An 18,623-nucleotide genomic window follows, 5' to 3' on the forward strand; every position below is an offset into this window, starting at 1 on the left:
ATCTGTATTTAGCAGAATTACGAAATGTATCACTGAGTGTGCGTTGCGTGCATGTCTAAAGCTGAATTACACACACTGGTTATCCTTGTAACCTGTTTATCTGACATGAATATCATTAACCTATCCATGACCATGACCTGTGAGCGACTGTTTGTTGTGTACAGCTTATTTTATGAACAGATCACATTAAATGTAGTGAGTGCCTTTTTCCAGATAATAAACACAACAAAAGAAATTGAAAAAAGGTGGTGATTGCTATTTTCGTAACAGCATTAGCATATTATTTGAATACACGCTGGCGGCGTCACAGCGTGAACTGGGAAGGGCATTGATTTTCCAAGGGCATCGCTGCAAAATTATATTCCGGAATTACAGCCATCATATAGTAGGGAAAAAGCACAGATGTTACCGATAACATTAATGTTAATAACATTCCTTCAATTTAAGTGGTCAGTAAATCACGACAATGTGCTAAATGGGATTCAGCCATCATTAATTTTATTACTCGCGCATGTGCTTTTCTCACGGTGGCAAAACGTCTTTCCTGAAAAAGGCCAACTGCAGGCTTCTTTCATCACAAAGAAGACCTTAGTACTGTTCATAGGCAGTCTTTAGAAATGTTATCAGTAATAGATATAGACCTTATATTACATTAGAGATTTTGACATTATGAAGATTTTGGCTAAACACAAAACTTGCTAAACATGTACATCATTTCAAATGGAAATTTCCATTAGATGAGGTTACTTCTGGACGCCTCTAGAGCTTGTGCATTCGACGCCTGGGTGAGAGGAAATAACTTTCCATACCACCCAGTTGCTGTTGTCTGTATTTGTCATCCAAACAGGGAAACAGGAAGACTGAGCACAAAAGATATACAAACCGTTATGATAAGGCAGCAAACCATTGTCATGGCACTTTCTATAATACAGCCACTTGTAATTGAGAATATCTGATAAAAAGTGGGTGAATGGGTGAAACCATGGATGCTACAGTGACAGGCACAAGGGGTTTTCCGTTTCTTCTTCGTTTCTCTTCTCGTGCATGGATTCATTTTGCGACCAGTTCAACGTTCTCCATCTGCCAAAAAAACAGCCGACAAGGACTTGTGAGTGCTAGGGCTAGGGATGCTACCCGCCAGCCTATTGGACAACGGCCGACCGCCAGCGCAAATACCAATAGAATAGGAAATGCATACATTTTATTTCTGGCATAATTACATTTTTAATTTTTTCTCCACAGTGTTGAAGTTTTCTATGAAGTTTAATTTCATGCTTCAAAATCTCTAGTGGCTCGCAAAAACATGCTAAATGCTACTTTATACTCCGCTAGCACTAATGAACTATTTACCGATCTCAGAATATTACCTGAAATAAAATCAAGGGGACACACTACAAATACTCTCAATTTACTGAATTTATTCAGGCACAGTATGTCACCAAAGCAGAGCTTCTCCGTGCACTTTATTTTTACACCGTTTTCACTCCACAAAATTTTAAGGCCAACCAATCTTTTTAAATTTACATCATCGCTGTAAATTTGTCTTGATGCGGCTTTTGGGTAATTAAATGACAGAACTTGTTATGATGTAAGTGACTCCAGGCGTGTTGCAGGATGCTGTAGGTCTCCTATCCGTGCACGTCCGTAGCTCGGAGCCACAGTCACGTGTGTCAAAGTGTGTACAGCACCCAGGAAAAAGAGCCGGCCGACAGCACCACAAAAGAAATTAATCAGGGAGACAGGTCTGTAAAGGCGGAGCCATAAATTTCATGTAATGGAAAGGGTGTGTGTGTGTTGTTGTGTATGTGTGTCTTTGTGGATGTTTTTCCTTCAAGGTGGAAGCAACCTCAACCTCCCTCCTCTCTTTCTCTTTTGTCCGTCTCTCACTATCTGTACGTCCTTTTATCTCTGTCCCTCCCACGCACAATGAATCAGCAAGGGGATTTTTATCTTGACAGTTAATTTATTAACCTTTTTGTTTTCTTAATTAATTCTATTTAGGTCTGTTTACTCCATCAGAGTAGTCGACATAGAAGAGGCTGGTCGAACCAGCCCTTACTGCACAGCAGGAAATGGAAAAAACCATCAGTCTCTTGACTAACATGTCCATCAAACGTCGTACTGTGCATCAAAACTCCATAAAGTATTTTTCTGTTTCAAGACTACTGATCATTTAAAGCACTGCTTTTAAAAAAAAGTTTGTCATTTTATTGAGTGAATGGGATGCGCTCAAAAAAATGACAAACTTTTTCCAGTGTAATGCGATTCCAAACAACACCGGCGCTGAATACAGGCTGAGAGATAATCAACACTTCACCAACGGAGTCGCTGGAAACTGAGTGAGAGGCTGTTGGAATCTGATTTCACAGGTGTTCCTCATTAACTGGTACATCACAGTGTGATGCGGCTGTATTCGAGGCTCATATTGAGCCTCTATTGCACATCAGTGCCCCAAGGCAACAGAAGGACTTTTTCTTTTTTTTGTAACAGGTGTATCAGACAAGGGGGATGAAGTGGGTATGATGTTGCTTTTTTTGAGGTAGGAGTACACTTTCATAACCACATGTACTGCAGGGCTATTAAAATGCAGAAGTATCCAAAAAACAAGGAAAGGGGGAGAAGGATGAGTTTGAGGAAGGGTTGAACAGTGCATCTGTCTCATTGGCAGCCTCAGTTTTTGGTGCGATTAAAAAGAAATATGCACATATAGATTTAAGTAATGTTTTAACAAGACTGGCGTTTGTATGTGAAAGGGAAAAAAAAGGGAGTAATTTGATACTGCACAGTAGCATCCATCTGTCTTCCATTTGAATTATGACATTTTGCCAGAGTGAGTCTTAAAACTTGCCCGATGCCAAGAAGCATTTTCTTACTCCTGGCGCCCTGTCAGTTAAGGAAACATTAACTGGAGTGTTGTGGCCTCACAGATCTTCCCCCCCATTAAAGAGCTGTGCAGATTTCCCAGAGAGACGCTGCAGACAGTGTCGCACATCCATCGAACAAGATTCGGTTTTAGAGCGTGTGTGTGACTGAGAACAAAGGCTTGTGTGTCTCGCCCGAGGGGATGGCCCAGCATGCACGGGCACACGTCCTAATTTTACTATGATTATTCAAATGCTCGTAAAGTGAAGGTGCCACAGCTACAACAGAAAACACCAGTCAGTCCGCTTTGAATGAGTGATTAAACAAATTCACTCCCTGTTAAAAAATTTCAGTTCCCTTTAAAGAGATTCAGAATAGCCATGCAGCTTCTGTGGGGGCTTTGACCTGCAAAGCAGCATGACTCACTGTGATTTCTTCTTGAAAATTCAGAGCGGAGAAGAATTGGTGCTATTTAAGGCTATCCCCGAAACATATAACTGGCTGGACTAAGAAGTAAATTTACCTACATTATGAAAGCAACACACATAATTTCAGCAATACCTTCAACCCTACCACAGTCCTGCTGTTACGAGTGGGATGTGAGAGAACAAGGCTTTAAGGCTGCGTTTAACTGCAGTATGAGACTGTATTTCAACATTTGTAACTGTGTCAACTCTGGATATTTTTAAGGAAACGCCAGATGCCAGGCTTTTCTAAGCAGTCAACTGGTCTAACACAACACTTTAGTCTTTTGGGCCCCGAGGCAAAAATTCCCAGGATGCCCCTTTAACCAGTTTAAAAACAAATGATCAAATTAGTTAATATATTTTTTTGTCCACACAGTCTTCTTCTCTTATCAAACCTGGCGCCTACATTACCCACAATACAATTTACCCACTGAGCTGTTTGTGATCTAACTTTTGCAACTCAAATGCAGATTTCATAACCAAACTGGCATTCAGAGTTGACAGATGAATGCTTCTTATTAGAGGCAAGTTTCACTGAAGTCTAAAAAAGAGGTACCAAAAGGGTAGATATATAAAAAACACTGAGGAAGACGACAAAATCACATTTTTCTATTTTTAACATCTGCTGTCAGTCACCAGTTAAGATGGAAACAGAAGAATTTGATACATAATCTGCCTATAAAAGCCTCTACCTTCAAATGTTTCTAATTCTGGTTCTGTCTTTTGTGCGTGTGTTTGTTTCAGCTATGTCACTATTTGATTTCTAACTTGTTTTTCCTTCATTTTAATGACCCAATATTCACTTCAATCATGTGTATTGTCTAGTCTCTGCATGTGGGCTATCAACCAGAGCAGTTTGTTACACTAATTTCAGCTCAATTAAACCTCAAAGGAAAGAATCATAAAAAAAAGAGATGCAACATGATTTTGTTGTCTTTAGAAAAGTGAAAATAGAGACGGAAATATCATCCGACACGTTCAAATTAACTGCAAACATCGCTGTATTGTAATGCCAAGACTTGCTCCCCCGTTGTCAACGTGATCATAGTTTCCTCACACTGAAGTTTTCGGGAGGTTGCTGCCAGAACAAGGAGCTGCTGTGAGGAAAGTGTGAAAGTGCTGCGAGCGACAGAGAGGATGAGGAGGCGGAGGAGGAGGAGGAGGGAAGGGTGGAGGGAGTGTCAGACAGTCAGCCGGAGGATCCCAGTGTGTTTCACATCAACAGGAGACAGATGTGAAATGGGCCTGACAATGTGTCTGGCAGCTGATATACTGAAGTGGAGAGAGGTGTAATATGATGTCATCTAAAGCAGTCAAGAGAAACTGACAAAATCAAGCACATCATAGGACACCAAGGTACGGCAGAGGGCTCACACCAGGAGTTGAACTCATGACACATTTTGGATTGACTGGGGTTGACAGATACAGTTAAACTGTCGAGTTAAATATAACAGTTGTTGCGGCTCGCTGATAGCCTCGGGGTCTGACACGGTAGTCTACATCTCCAGTTCAAGTCTGGTGGCCTTTTCTGCATGTCATCCCACCTCTCTACGCCTTCATTTCCTGTCATCCTCTCAAACTGGCCACGATAAAAAAAAAATACAGGAAGGATAAGATGTGAAATTTGAGCAGCCTCGAGACTATTTTCTCTTACTCTGATGCAGATTTAAAGGGGCAATAGGCACAACGAGTTCGCCGCTAAAAAAAAGACAAAGACAAAATCTTCGAAAGACACAAAAATCAAACCCCAAAGTAACATTTTAATTTTGACATTGACATGTCTCTTTATTACCTCCACCAAGGAGGTTTTGTTTAGTTGGTAGGTTTGTCAGCAAGACTCCACAAAAACTGTGGAACAGATTTCTATGAAACTTGGATGAAGGATAAATCTCCACCCAAAAAAGGTCCAATTAACTCTTGGTGCTGATCCAGTTAAAGGGACACTTTAACATTGCAAGACTGTAAAAAAAGTGAGAAAAATTATTCTTGGATCTGTCTCTTTAGCTGGATCCTTACTAAATGTTAATGGTGTCCATTAAATGAAACGAAACCCATACTCCATCCATGTTTCCTTACGAAATCCGTTCAGTAGTTTTTAACTTAATCCTCCTGACCACAAACCAGCACCAACAAACAAACAGACATGGTTGAAAACATGGCGAGAGGTAATCTAGGAAAGAATTTGATAATAACTATAAAAAGGGAAGATTTTGCAGAGAGATCAGATATTTTTGCTGCATGGTTGGATTTGGCTCACAGGTTTCAACAACCACTGGTCTAAAATACTAGAAAACCAAATCGTGTTAGTCGCCTAAACCTAACCAGAATTGTTTAAGCTTCTTTTGACCAGATCCAATTGAGGCTGGACACAATAAAAGTTTCATACAAAGCAATACAAAACAGGAAAAAAAAAATACTTAAAACAATGACATCAAGTTTATTTAGTCCTAGTGAGGACATAGAGATGTACAGTACATACAGTGTATTCATATAGGGTATAGAGAAATATTTTACATTTGTCAGTACAATCCAGTTTGCAGTGAAAAGGCTATAAGCTCATTAAATCAATCCTGAATGTGACAAAAGTCATGGCTGAATATGACTCGAATATTCACATTTCCAGGTTATTTTTAAAGACATTATGTCGCACAAACGAACGGTCCATTCAGAAACTCTGAAAGGAGCCACGGGGACATTAGCCAGTGCTCTCTGCTTTTTCTGTTCTCCAGTGACTGCAGATAACTGTTATTATGGCTGAGTCAGACAAGTGGGAAAGAAACAAGTGAAAGACAGCGGGACAGTTCGGATTATAGATTGGGAGATAGCTGTCTGGGAAAAGCAGGGTTTTAGATAAGAATAATTACAAATTTAAAGAGGCAAAACTGCGTGCGAAAAGTGGCGGGAGGAAAAAGATTTCAGGGTAATGACTGAACGAGGAAGGAAATATTACAGTTAGTATTACTGGGGAGTTGGAGCAAATTGTTCAGTGTTAATAAACAGCACTTGAAGAATTATTTATTCATTAAATGTGCATTAAATACAGTAAAACTCAAGTGATTCTATTCTTAGATGACAATACAAACAGCTTATGTAATGTTGTTAGTGCACAACTCTATATGGCTATATTTGTCCATCTGCTTTCTTTTTTATCACATGTGTTATTTGGCTCAGTTTCTCTCTGTGGCACGTGTACAGTATGTGTACATAACCCTGACTGTTCCTAAGGTCCGCCTGCCAACATCCTGATGCAGCTGTGCATCCCTGCATCCTGATCCAAGACCTGTTTTCAACCTCTTGATGACAAGATAACCGGAATAATCCGGTCATAACATACAGATTCAGTACTGAAGATCTGTCCTCAACACTTTGAGCATACCTTTTGTTTCTCTCTTTTTCTTTTTTTTTTTTTACCTGTGTTTATACAATCAGATCACCAGTGTAGATTACACTCCCATCCGTTCATCATGCCTGAGAGGGGGCAGACTCTCACACACGTGCCACTGCTGAAACCCTGAAGACGCCTCCATCTCCAGATACACTTTACATATAAGGAATCATCCGCGGCAGAGTCAAGGAGAGGGGAAGGTGAGACGACGGGTGTTTGAATGGGCTTTGTAGCTGGCAGGGTTCTGCTGATGCAGGTTATTCAGTGGTAGGTGAAGCACATTATTTGACATGGATGGATGGAGGGAAGAAAGAGGCAGGACAAGGACTCACATGGTACAGCACATGTCCTCACCAGCCTTTGTTGTTACGAAGGTATGACGGCGAAACAGGACAGATGTCACATTTGAGATACCTGAGGAAAACGTGAGATTCAAAATCTTGCTGGTTTTTGAGGTTGTTGCTGAAATGAAAGATGGATCTGTTCTCATTAAGGGGACTCACCTAATCCTGACCTTTTTAGTAACAATCTATCGTCAAAGCCTGTGTGTGCATTTGTATTGTTTGTAAGTTCATTAATGCACGTGTCTATGAGCTGTAGGGACATGGGTTTGTCTCTGTATCATAAGTGTGTTGTGCATAGAAAAAACACAAAAGAGCAAATCTTAGATATTTAAAGGACAAATTCACCCAAATAGAAAATTCAGCCATTATCTACTCCCCCCATGCTGATCGAAATGTGGGTGAAGTTTGTAGTTCACAAAACATTCCTGGAACTTCACAGCAAAACAGTGTTTCAGCATTCTCCTTGACAACTGAAGTAGATGGGGACACCTGATAAAACATTATGCTTGTGCAGTAACGCAGCTGCAATTAAAATGTCAGATTAGAGGTGTAAAGGTGCACTATGTAGTTTTGGAAAAGAAATTCAAACCCAGAAAGATATATCAATATCATGAGCTAATAACACAAACTTAGCAATATTTATTGGATATACAGTGGCTCCATGGCAAATAATTAGGGGAATATGGTGCCAAGAATGCTGTTTGATGCTAGACGTACAAAATCGTGTTGCCTTTTAGATTTTTCTCATCTGATTAAAATGTTGTCCCCCCAAAATTACATAGTGCACCTTTAAATACGTGCACAAATAACATCTAACGGCTTTCAGAGACTTGGATTAAACTGGACCAGCGGTATGGAGCCATGTTTTTTTCCCCCAGGTGTTATTATGTGTGTTATGCAACGCTGTTTTGCTGTGAAGCTCCAGAAATTTTTTGTGGGCAACAAAGCCCCACCTGACTTTCCATCATCACGGGGATTTTTCGATGAGTTTATGACTTAGTATATCATGTTGTTTAAACAAATCTAACTTCCTGGAAGTTCCTGGATCTTTTGCTTTTTTTGCTTTAACCCTCTGGGGTCTGGGGTATAATTGGCCGTTTTTGACCATTTTTGATTTTACCATTATATTTCACCTTAAAAACAATTTCCCTTGCCTTGTTTGGTGTCATTATTTTCACCACAACCTCACATGTGTGACTGTACAGTTATTTTTTCATTTTGACATACTGTATTAACACAATGGACCTAAATTCACAAAAAAACATAAAATCCGAGTAGGAAAAAGTTAGTTTTTTTACTGTGAAAACCACAAATATGCTCAGCGAACCATTTTTATTACTTATAATGCAAATATATATTGTTGTTTGCTAAATCTGTGCATAAGTTTTTGAAATTTACAAATTTATATGTAACTATGTACATTTAAATGCAGGCAACGCCCCAGGCTCAGGTCTGCCTGAGCTCCTCCAGCTCAATGAAAAGCTGCACTGCCTGCTCCACATTCGGCACTCTCCTTGTTGTTTTGACTCATTAAACACAAAAACGACTCCACTACACACTAAACACACTACATAACACACTAACTATGCACTCCAAACACGCTAAATGTCACAAATCTCCCAACTCTCAAAACTCGCGATCTCTGTCGCTGCCTCTCTGACCGGCACTGCTGCTTTCACTTTTCCGCCCCGTCCCTTCCAAATCTTCCCCCCCTCCCTCAGCAACCAAATCACGTGATTTGCCATGTAATTTTGTGATTGGCTGGTGTGGTGCCTTTTTCCACCAATAGGAACATGTTTTTTTTGCTTGCACTTCCTGTTTGCGGACACGTCCGTGAGGAAAGCCCGATCTCTTTTCCGTCTCTTCCTGCACCAAACGCGCAGCAAACGTGACAGCAACGTTAGCGAAAAAGTGTGGCGTACATAATACATCGTAACTCCGGTTTTACTTGGCCTATCAACACGATTTAAAAACTGGCATATAGTTTGAAGGTTGCTCTAACACATAGAGTCAGAACGGAGACTCACAGAGGCTCCGTCTCGCTGCTACGTCATCTTAAATTAGTCACGTGATTTTGACGCGCCGGCGCGTCAATCGACCTCAGAGGGTTAAAATAAAGTTAACAGAGGACAATTTGTATGGCAAGCCTTAATTTCTTGTTTGAAAAACTGTGTTTATTGTATAAAAAAAAACATAAACTTCACATTAAACATAAAAAGGCACACCCAAATAAAACACATAAATGTTATTTGACTTGACTTTTGACTCGCTGCCAGAGCCCTAAAATAACATATTGGATGAAATAATTATTTCTGACATGTAATAACAACATAACCAGTCAAAATTACGCTAAAAATAACAGCAGTTTATCGAGGCCTTGGTTATACATTAATTTCTTTATAAAGTTATTGCTCTAATAAAATACAAATGATGTAAAAAAGCTGTACAAAGACAACACTTAACAGATCTGAAATGTTCGAAGTCCTGGCTGCAGTTCGATAATTGTCCACTAGAGAGTCTCATATATCCACGTGTCAGTTTGCTCCAGTTCACCTTCAACCAGCATTTGAAAGCATTTGACATTTTTTTTTATTTTTTATTTTATTTATTGATAGACCAGCTGAAGATATGACAGGAAACAGGGGAGAGAGAGGGGTAGTGACACGCAGCAAAGGGACCCAGGCCGGGGGTCGAACCCGGGTCCGCTGCAGAGCCTCAGCACAAAGGAAGCGCGCTACCAACTGAGCTAAACGGCGCCCCAGCATTTGACATTTTTACATACATGTAAATCACATTTTCCAATTCACAGCATTTTTAGAACATAAAATGGTGGCGCTGATGGTACTTCTAGAAAGGAAGAAATCATATTTGTCTGTTAAATGCATTTACACCCTCCTCATGGCAAATAAATAAATAAATAAATAACTGAAGTGAAACAAAAGTGAAATGTCTAAAGGGGTAAAGTCACATTTATGAACACAAAACAAAAACAAATATTCCTTTCCTACTCACAGCTTACTCAGATAATGCATGGCGTTATATTTGCATTGATAATCCCTCTTTTTTCTCTGTAGTTTTACAGAGAAGGCGCCAGACAAGAGAACGACTGTGACATTTGTTAAACACTCCACCTTGGAACAGCTGTTCTCCATGACGCAGCACTGATAAAGGTGAAGTCATAAAAGTACCCTGGAACAGTATGTGCAGGCGTAAACTGTCACATAAAACACACTGAACTGAAATTGCCATAAATTGCACATGTGAGGGTTGGTCCTTGTCTGCCTCATTTCTAATAGTTTGCTGGTTTTACATTTGTTTACAGTTGTTAGAAATCTTGATCTGTCTCCTGTGAGCCATCAAATAAAATCCCAACTGTGACTATCTGCTGTTTGATGCTGATCAGGTAGAGGACAGGGTGAGGTTTTCAAATCAGCTTAACAGTGTAATGAAACTGACCTCGAAGTGCTGTAAAGTCAACATTTACATTGTGAGTTTGTTGTCATTTGAAACACTGTTACCGTCTCAATTACAGCCCCTGAAAACATCTTCTGCTTACTGTTTCTTCACTGCGATCTTCAACTCCCACTGTGCAGAACGGTGAATGACTGATGAAGCTTTCGAAATGAAATATATTTGTTTTTTGTTGTGGTTTTTTGAGGCAGAATCAGAAACAGTTCATCATTAAAGGAGAACTTCGGTCGATTTCAACATGCAGCTTTATCGCTCAAGCTACCCTTGACTAGCCAGTACCGAAAACGCGAACACTTTTGGTCCACCTCTTACAGGGCTCCTTGAACGGAGAGTTAGCAGTGGCAGCTAACAGCATGGGGTCAGAACTTTACACTGTGTTTTAAGCGTCTTAACATGCTCCAAATCTCACCCCAAAAATTATGCAACATCAGCAGACACTTACAACACAGCACTGTAGCATCTATGACTCACAATGAATAAAAAAGTGGTTAAAACAGTGTGTTTGTGCAAGGAGCCACATACCGTTTTGTTGGCATCCATGTCGTAGACCATACTAGTCGATCCGTCGAGCGTGTGCTTACTCCCTCACTGGCAGCGACGGAAACTTGAATTTTGCAGACAGAAACGTATTCCAGCATTTTTGTTTTTCTGTTCATAACGTACATGTTCATGTTACAGCCTGCCATGAGCCATTAGCCTTACAATAGCCTGTTATGAGTCTATTCGCTCTCCACCGAGAGCTAGCTTGTCTGTTCATGCTAATGGTTCTTGCAGAGAGCAGAGCAGAGCAGAGAGTCCGTGATGATCGAAGCAGCACTAGTTACTGAAAATGGTCCGAGTTTGTGCAATGCCTAATTGTGGCAAAAGAATGAAGAAATATAAGAATATAAGCTTCCACCGTTTGCCTCTCTACGACCCCGAAACATCACCGTTGTGGCTGGTCGTCCTTCAAATAGACGTGCAAACTCCGTTTGAACTCTGTGCGGTGGGGTGACACACCTGTGCGCTATCCTGGGACACATTAGGCTGTAAGATGTCTCACTCCTTACAGCATAGGCTTTCCTCATCTGTATCCATTTGGACACAACATCCACAAGAGCACCACCAGGTCGCCGATGTCCTTGGCCATGAAGCCGCCTCTGCCTGTTCCGCTCTCTGCGCCTCTCTCTCCGCTCTCTCGTTCTCTAGTGCAAGTAACTCCTCATACGTATACACCAGTTCAAACAAATATGGGCTACTGTCGAATTCAAAAGGTTCGTTGTCGATGTCTTCCACTTCGACATCAGATGACATCGACGTCAACGTGACTATTTCGGAAACAGCTTCGATTATCACGGACTCTGTGCTCTGCTCTCTGCAAGAACCATTAGCATGAGCAGACAAGCTAGCTCTCGGTGGAGAGCGAATAGACTCATAACAGGCTATTGTAAGGCTAATGGCTCATGGCAGGCTGTAACATGAACATGTACGTTATGAACAGAAAAACAAAAATGATGAAATACCTTTCTGTCTGCAAAATTCAAGTTTCCGTCGCTGCCAGTGAGGGAGTAAGCGCACGCTCGACGGATCGACTAGTTTGGTCTACGACATGGATGTCAACAAAGCGGTCTGTGGCTGCTTGCACAAACACACTGTTTTAACCACTTTTTTATTCATTGTGAGTCATAAATGCTACAGTGCTGTGTTGTAAGGTGTCTGCTGATGTTGCATAACTGGGGTGAGATTTGGAATATGTTAAGATGCTTAAAACACAGTGTAAAGTTCTGACCCCATGATGTTAGCTGTCAATGCTAACTCTCCGTTCAAGGAGCCCTGAAAGAGGCGGACCAAAAGTGTTCGTGTTTTCGGTACTGGCTAGTCAAGGGTAGCTTGAGCGATAAAGCTGCATGTTAAGATCGACCGAAGTTCTCCTTTAAAAGTGAGGATCTTTAATGTCTTCATTTGAAATGTGTTGGCTTGGGGCAGAGTGCCACAGACAAAGGAAGCAGAAAGCTTTGAGAGACAGACATGCATTGTTGGTTTTCTCGTATAATTATTTGAACTGCAGTGGCGTGCAGTGAACTCCCATGATCCCACACTATAATTTTGTTTAGCCATATAGGGCAAGCAACTTTTTCTTTATTGACAGTTTATCCTGTAACAGCAGAGAACTTTTTCCATTGCACAGCTGTCTCAAATTTAGCGCAGGGTCTGGTGTTGACTTGAGGATAATTAACTGCAACAAAGAGGGTTTTTTTTCCAACTGTCTTCATTCTTTTGTTGGTTTGTCAGCCACATTACAGAAAAAAAAAACAATACTTAATAGATTTCAATTAAAACTCGGATGGAGGATGGCCAGAAGAGACCCCATTAGCTTAATTAGTTTCCCTTTTTTTTTACTGTCTATCTTTACAATTTACAAAAAGGTTATAATATTATTCGGTCCTGCACTTTATATTACTTACACCACACCTTCATCCTTGCCTCTTTTCTTTACCTGGAAGAAGAGAACAACCTGGTTAACGTTTGCCTTCCCTGTTTCAGTAATGAAGCAGTAAAGGAGAGGGTCCGCAAGGCAGTTGAGGCTTGTCATAGCCATGGATACATCATCCATATAGAAGAGCCATTTGGCATTCCTACAATCCCCTACCATTGTGTGGAGAAGCATTGTGACATTGACTGGCCCAAAGCAGAGAAAAATGCAAAGCAAAATGACTGTCAGCAGCTTCAAAATCCGGTTGCGTTCCTGTTCCTCTGTGGCCTGGTTGGACTTCACCACCTTGCAGATCCTCCAGGTGGAAAACCCCACCAGGAGAAAGGGAACAACAAAGCCCACGAAGAAGCGCACCATACTAACTTGAGTCACGATCTGTGGTACAGGGTAGATGACATCGAAACACCTTGATAACTTCTCATTTTGCACTCCCAACTCCATCACTGTGCCCCTGGTGTTGAAAAATAACACAGTAACCCAAATGGCAATGCTGACCATTGCTGCGATGCCAACTTTTCCCTTCAAGAAAGTGTACTTAAATGGATGAACTACTGCCAGGTAGCGGTCAAGAGCGATGCAGCAGAGGAAAGCATCACAGGTGTAAAAGTTAGTGTAGATTATGTTGACAGATATCAGACAAACATATTGTCCATGGACCCAAGCTTGGCGCCACAGGAAGTCCAGCCACAGAGAGAGGCCGACAGTTAAGGCCAGGTCACTCAGGGCCAAGTTGAATAGATACACACCCAGCTCGTTCCTCTGGCTTATGTGCTGGCAGGCCACGAAGAGGGAAAAGATATTGCACGGGATGGCTGTGATGATGACAGCCATGTAGAAAAACTGCAACGGCATCCTCATGGGTGGGTAGACAGCCACGTTGCACCCTGACTGATTGGTTTCCAGGGTTAAGTTTTCCATTGCCATCGCTCACTCCTTGGAAGAGAAACGAGGAAGGAAAGAACACAACAATGCATATAAATACTTAATACTTAATAACGAGGGTTCTCCACAGATTCAACTGATTAAAGGTCCAGTGGGTACGATCAAGCTGCCTGTTCAGTGGCCCAATGCCACAGGTATTGCCCTAGTGGCAATTTTTATAGTGCAGCTCTAGTGCATTAGTCTAAAGACAGAGATATACAGGGTGAGGGGGTGGCTGGGGTGGGTGCCACTCATTACAGTGGATCACAAGGCTTTATAAGGGCCTTATACCCTATTAAGTAACATTCATTACACAGACCTAAATACAAACTGCTCCAAATGGCTTCCTGTTGAGGATTTGAGATTTGTCCCCACCATCCAGGCAACTAAATTTCAGTACATTTGAAAAAAAAATCAGCTTTCAGCTCACTAACGGGGATTCCTGATAGGTAATCACAAATTATGAATATTTGATCTGATCTAACATTTCTTTTTGCTTAGACAAATTACATGAATGTACATCTCTAACTGCCTAAATTCACAAACAATGTAGTCTCAAAGGTATGATGTTGCATTTTTTACATTTTTTTTTTAATACACCAACTAGAGGTCGATTTCACAACACATCCTGCTGGCGTGCATGTATAACCACATCGCAGCAATGTTGCAAAAAAAGTCTGAGTTGGGTGTCAACTGCAAACGTCTTATTTACTCATGCAAAGTGCTGCATATGCAAAAAGAGCAAACACAATTCAAATTCAGGGCCAAGATCTACTTACGGTTTATCCGGTTGTAGTTCCACTCCAAATTCTGCCCTTTAAATGCCTAGTGATTAAAATGAAATCATAAAAAACAGAGGCAGAGGATTCATCTAGTTGTCGTCCACAGAGAGAGAAGAGGAGTGCAGCAGCTGCCTCGTTGTTGTCCCTGACTACTATATCATCTAATGGATGACAGGCCATGAAAGAGCAAACTACCATTTAATTTAGGCACTAAGTCTTTATGTTTGGTGTGTCAATATACACATGAACTCAGCTAAAGGTAATGCAGATTATTGCCTGATAAAGGAAAATGTGCTTGGCGTATTATTTCCATGGCGTCATTATGTTGTTAAAGGGATAGTTCAACATTTTTGAAAATTGGCCTATTGCCATGATCCCTCTAGTCATAGCAGTAGGTTCGTTACCTTTAATTGTTGGTCCAAGCTGCTTTTAGATCAGCGGAGCAGAGTATCGAGCAGCGCAGCTATGCTATGGAGGCTAATGGAATTTCTTGGTTTCCCTCATCAAACTCAGCAAATACACAACCAAAAAACTCCAAAACGTTGTGGTGGACCAGTTGTGACCTGCACATTCACCACGCTATGAGATAATAACGGAACGTTACGAGATGTGAAGCAAATACTCGGAACTACTTTCTTCAGTAAACCAGTGGTCAGAGTGACACAGTGTGCGCACCGCAGGCAGTGCTCTCTCTTCTTCCAAAACCTGCAGCTCTTCTTCTGTGTGTTCTGGCTCAAATAAATACGGGTGTGGGTCTTGGTTGATTAAAAAGTCATCCTCATTGTCCAATGAGGATGACTTTTAGGCCAATTTTCAAAAATGTTGAACTATCCCTTTAAGGCTGGTTGTTATGTTGTTTTTATGTGTTCAATGTGTGTTCCTGAAGGATAGGTACATGTGTCAAAGTTAATATGAGGCCTCAGCCAAGTTAGACAACTAAAGTTTGTTTTTTTTAGTACCAAATTTCCTGTTAGCATTTTAGGTAAGTAGTGATACAAAACCACAATATTTGCCTCCGAAGTTTTAATGGAATGGAAGTAACAGAAAATACAAATTCTGAAGTACAAGCATCTCATGAATTGTGCTTAGGTGCATGTGCTAGTTACACTCCATAACTGATAACAACATATGGGCAACTTTCACTTTTACCAAAGTAATATTTCAACATAATATCGTTACTTTTACTCACATATAATATCTTTAGTGCTGCAGATAAACCTGAAACCAATCCTCTGTTCATGTTAAAGAAACAGTCGTAGGAGGAATCAAATGTAATTGTGATCTTGTTTACACACTGCGGACAACCACTGCTCCTTACAGTAATAAAATACATGATTTGTCCAATAAACAGTCAAGATAAGATTTTCTAAATATTTTTTTCATAATTTTTATGAGAAAAAATTGGTATTCCTTTTTTGAGGCTGTATGTATCCCCAACGACCTTCATACATGAGTTTGTGCAGTCTGTATGTAGCCTGAGAGGTGAAACCCAGGCAAAAAAAGGTTTCAAAGCACATCCCGGGGAATTTGTCCAAAAACGGAAATCTGAAAAGTGAAGCAGCATTCCTCCCCTACCTCAAAGCAGAAATAAACAACATAAAAATGTCAGTAAAGTTCCAACATTGGTATTATCTCCTCAGTCTCGAACAGTGTTTTCCATTTGATTTGCCAATAAAACATACATAACTCAGTTGTTAGGAAACTGAAGGAATTCCTGGGGAGCGTGTTGTTGAATTCCTCCCCGTAAGAACTCGCCTACATTTGTCCACAACTTTCCAAATCTCTCTCTGAGCGCTCTCTCTTATCAAACAGTATATTATCGGATCCAGTGTGCTGTTTATGGTGGTAGTGGCGACTGTTACCAGGTACGGATCTCTGAGCCTTATGGCCCAGACGCAGGCCCCGGGCTCCAGTATGGCCCTGAGCAGCTGTACTAACTGGTAGGGCACAAAGGCGACTATGTAGGTGAGAAGAAGGAAAAACAACAGCAGTCCCACTTTCCTGCGCTCCGCCTGCAGGATGGAGGGGCTCTGTCGGAGCGACTGCATGATCTGCTGAAAACAAAAGGTCATGATGAAGATGGGGACCAAGAAACCCAGGGTGACTCGTGTAAGGGTGAGATTGGCATCTTCATGCGTCATGGGAAAGCACTCCTCACACAAGTTTCTCGCGGAGAAAGCTTGCAGTGCCACCGTGTGGCCAAGCAAGATACCATGGATGGCAATCTCCAGAATCCAAACAGCAACTCTCACAACTGCTGCAGTCTTCACCTCTCTGACCCAATGAAAGTGGAGAGGATAGACCACAGCCAGGTAGCGATCAATGGAGATGCAGCAAAGGAGGCCGGAGCCGACGTAAAAGCTGTTACGATGACCAAACCTCAAGTGTGAAAAGAAATGTAAAGTACCGGCGCTGTGTCTACCTGAGATAAGCGCCGAAATGCAAATGGTATCCTATCATGTTAAAAATAAACACAGCATCCAGTGCTTTCATTGTGGCAGTCATCTTATTTACAAAATAAAATGGACATGGATACTGTGAACAGCTGATAAGCTGAAAAGTGGTGATGGTTTGGTGCCCTGTTTTGTGGCGCTTCTGTGTCTAGGAGTTCACTTGAGTTGTCAGCTGTTCCACCAAAGAGTCACATTTCCCACTTAACTTCTCAGTTTATTTTGTGTTTTTGTTAAATTGTGCAAAAATGCCAATTTCGGCATCATGTTTGATGGCTGGTTCAGCTTTGTAGCTGGCAGGGTTCTGCTGATGCAGGTTATTCAGTGGTAGGTGAAGCACATTATTTGACATGGATGGATGGAGGGAAGAAAGAGGCAGGACAAGGACTCACATGGTACAGCACATGTCCTCACCAGCCTTTGTTGTTACAAAGGTATGACGGCGAAACAGGACAGATGTCACATTTGAGATACCTGAGGAAAACGTGAGATTCAAAATCTTGCTGGTTTTTGAGGTTGTTGCTGAAATGAAAGATGGATCTGTTCTCATTACGGGGACTCACCTAATCCTGACCTTTTTATTAACAATCTATCGTCAAAGCCTGTGTGTGCATTTGTATTGTTTGTAAGTTCATTAATGCACGTGTCTATGAGCTGTAGGGACATGGGTTTGTCTCTGTATCATAAGTGTGTTGTACATGGAAAAAACACAAAAGAGCAAATCTTAGATATTTAAAGGACAAATTCACCCAAATAGAAAATTCAGCCATTATCTACTCCCCCCATGCTGATGGAAATTTGGCTGAAGGTTGTAGTTCACAAAACATTTGTGGAGCTTCACAGCAAAACAGTGTTTCAGCATTCTCCTTGACAACTGAAGTAGACGGGGCCACCTGATAAAACATTATGCTTGTGCAGTAATGCAGCTGCAATTAAAATGTCAGATTAAAGGTGTAAAGGTGCACTATGTAGTTTTTGAAAAGAAATTCAAACCCAGAAAGATATATCAATATCATGAGCTAATAATACAAACTTAGAAATATTTATTGGATATACAGTGGTTCCATGGCTAAATAATCAGGGGAATATGGTCCCAAGAATGCTGTTTGATGCTAGACGTATGGCTGCTGAGAAGGGTCCCGCAAATATAAACAAATCAAAACCTTTAAAAAAATGGTGCTGACTTTAAATGGAGATTTTTCTCATCTGATTAAAATGTTGTCCCCCCAAAAATACATAGTGCACCTTTAAATACATGCACAAATAACATCTTTTCAAATTAATTTAGGATCTCAGGGTTTTCAGAGACTTGGATTAAACTGGACCAGCGGTATGGAGCCATGTTTTTTACCCCAGTTGTATTATGTGTGTTATGCAACGCCGTTTTGCTGTGACACTCCAGAAATGTTTTGTGGACAACAAAGCCCCACCTGACATTCCATCATCACATGATGAGTTTATGGCTTAA

At 41.0% G+C, this 18,623-nt stretch overlaps 1 protein-coding gene across 1 annotated transcript; it reads right to left on the bottom strand.

Annotated features, from left to right (window-relative positions):
* Positions 1-12,958: 12,958 nt before the first annotated feature.
* On the bottom strand, positions 12,959-13,926 carry LOC115566075 (psychosine receptor-like). The gene has a single exon (XM_030391814.1). It carries the CDS (start codon positions 13,924-13,926, stop codon positions 12,970-12,972), a length of 957 nt encoding a protein of 318 aa, XP_030247674.1. The 3' UTR covers positions 12,959-12,969.
* Between the last annotated feature and the right edge of the window lie 4,697 nt (positions 13,927-18,623).

Source organism: Sparus aurata, chromosome 16, assembly GCF_900880675.1.
Source record: "Sparus aurata chromosome 16, fSpaAur1.1, whole genome shotgun sequence".
Classification (NCBI taxonomy): Eukaryota; Metazoa; Chordata; class Actinopteri; order Spariformes; family Sparidae; genus Sparus; species Sparus aurata.

What these genes read in the sequence shown, in the direction of transcription:
- LOC115566075 (XM_030391814.1), bottom strand. Translation starts at nt 13,926, where the DNA reads ATGGCAATGGAAAACTTAACCCTGGAAACCAATCAGTCAGGGTGCAAC.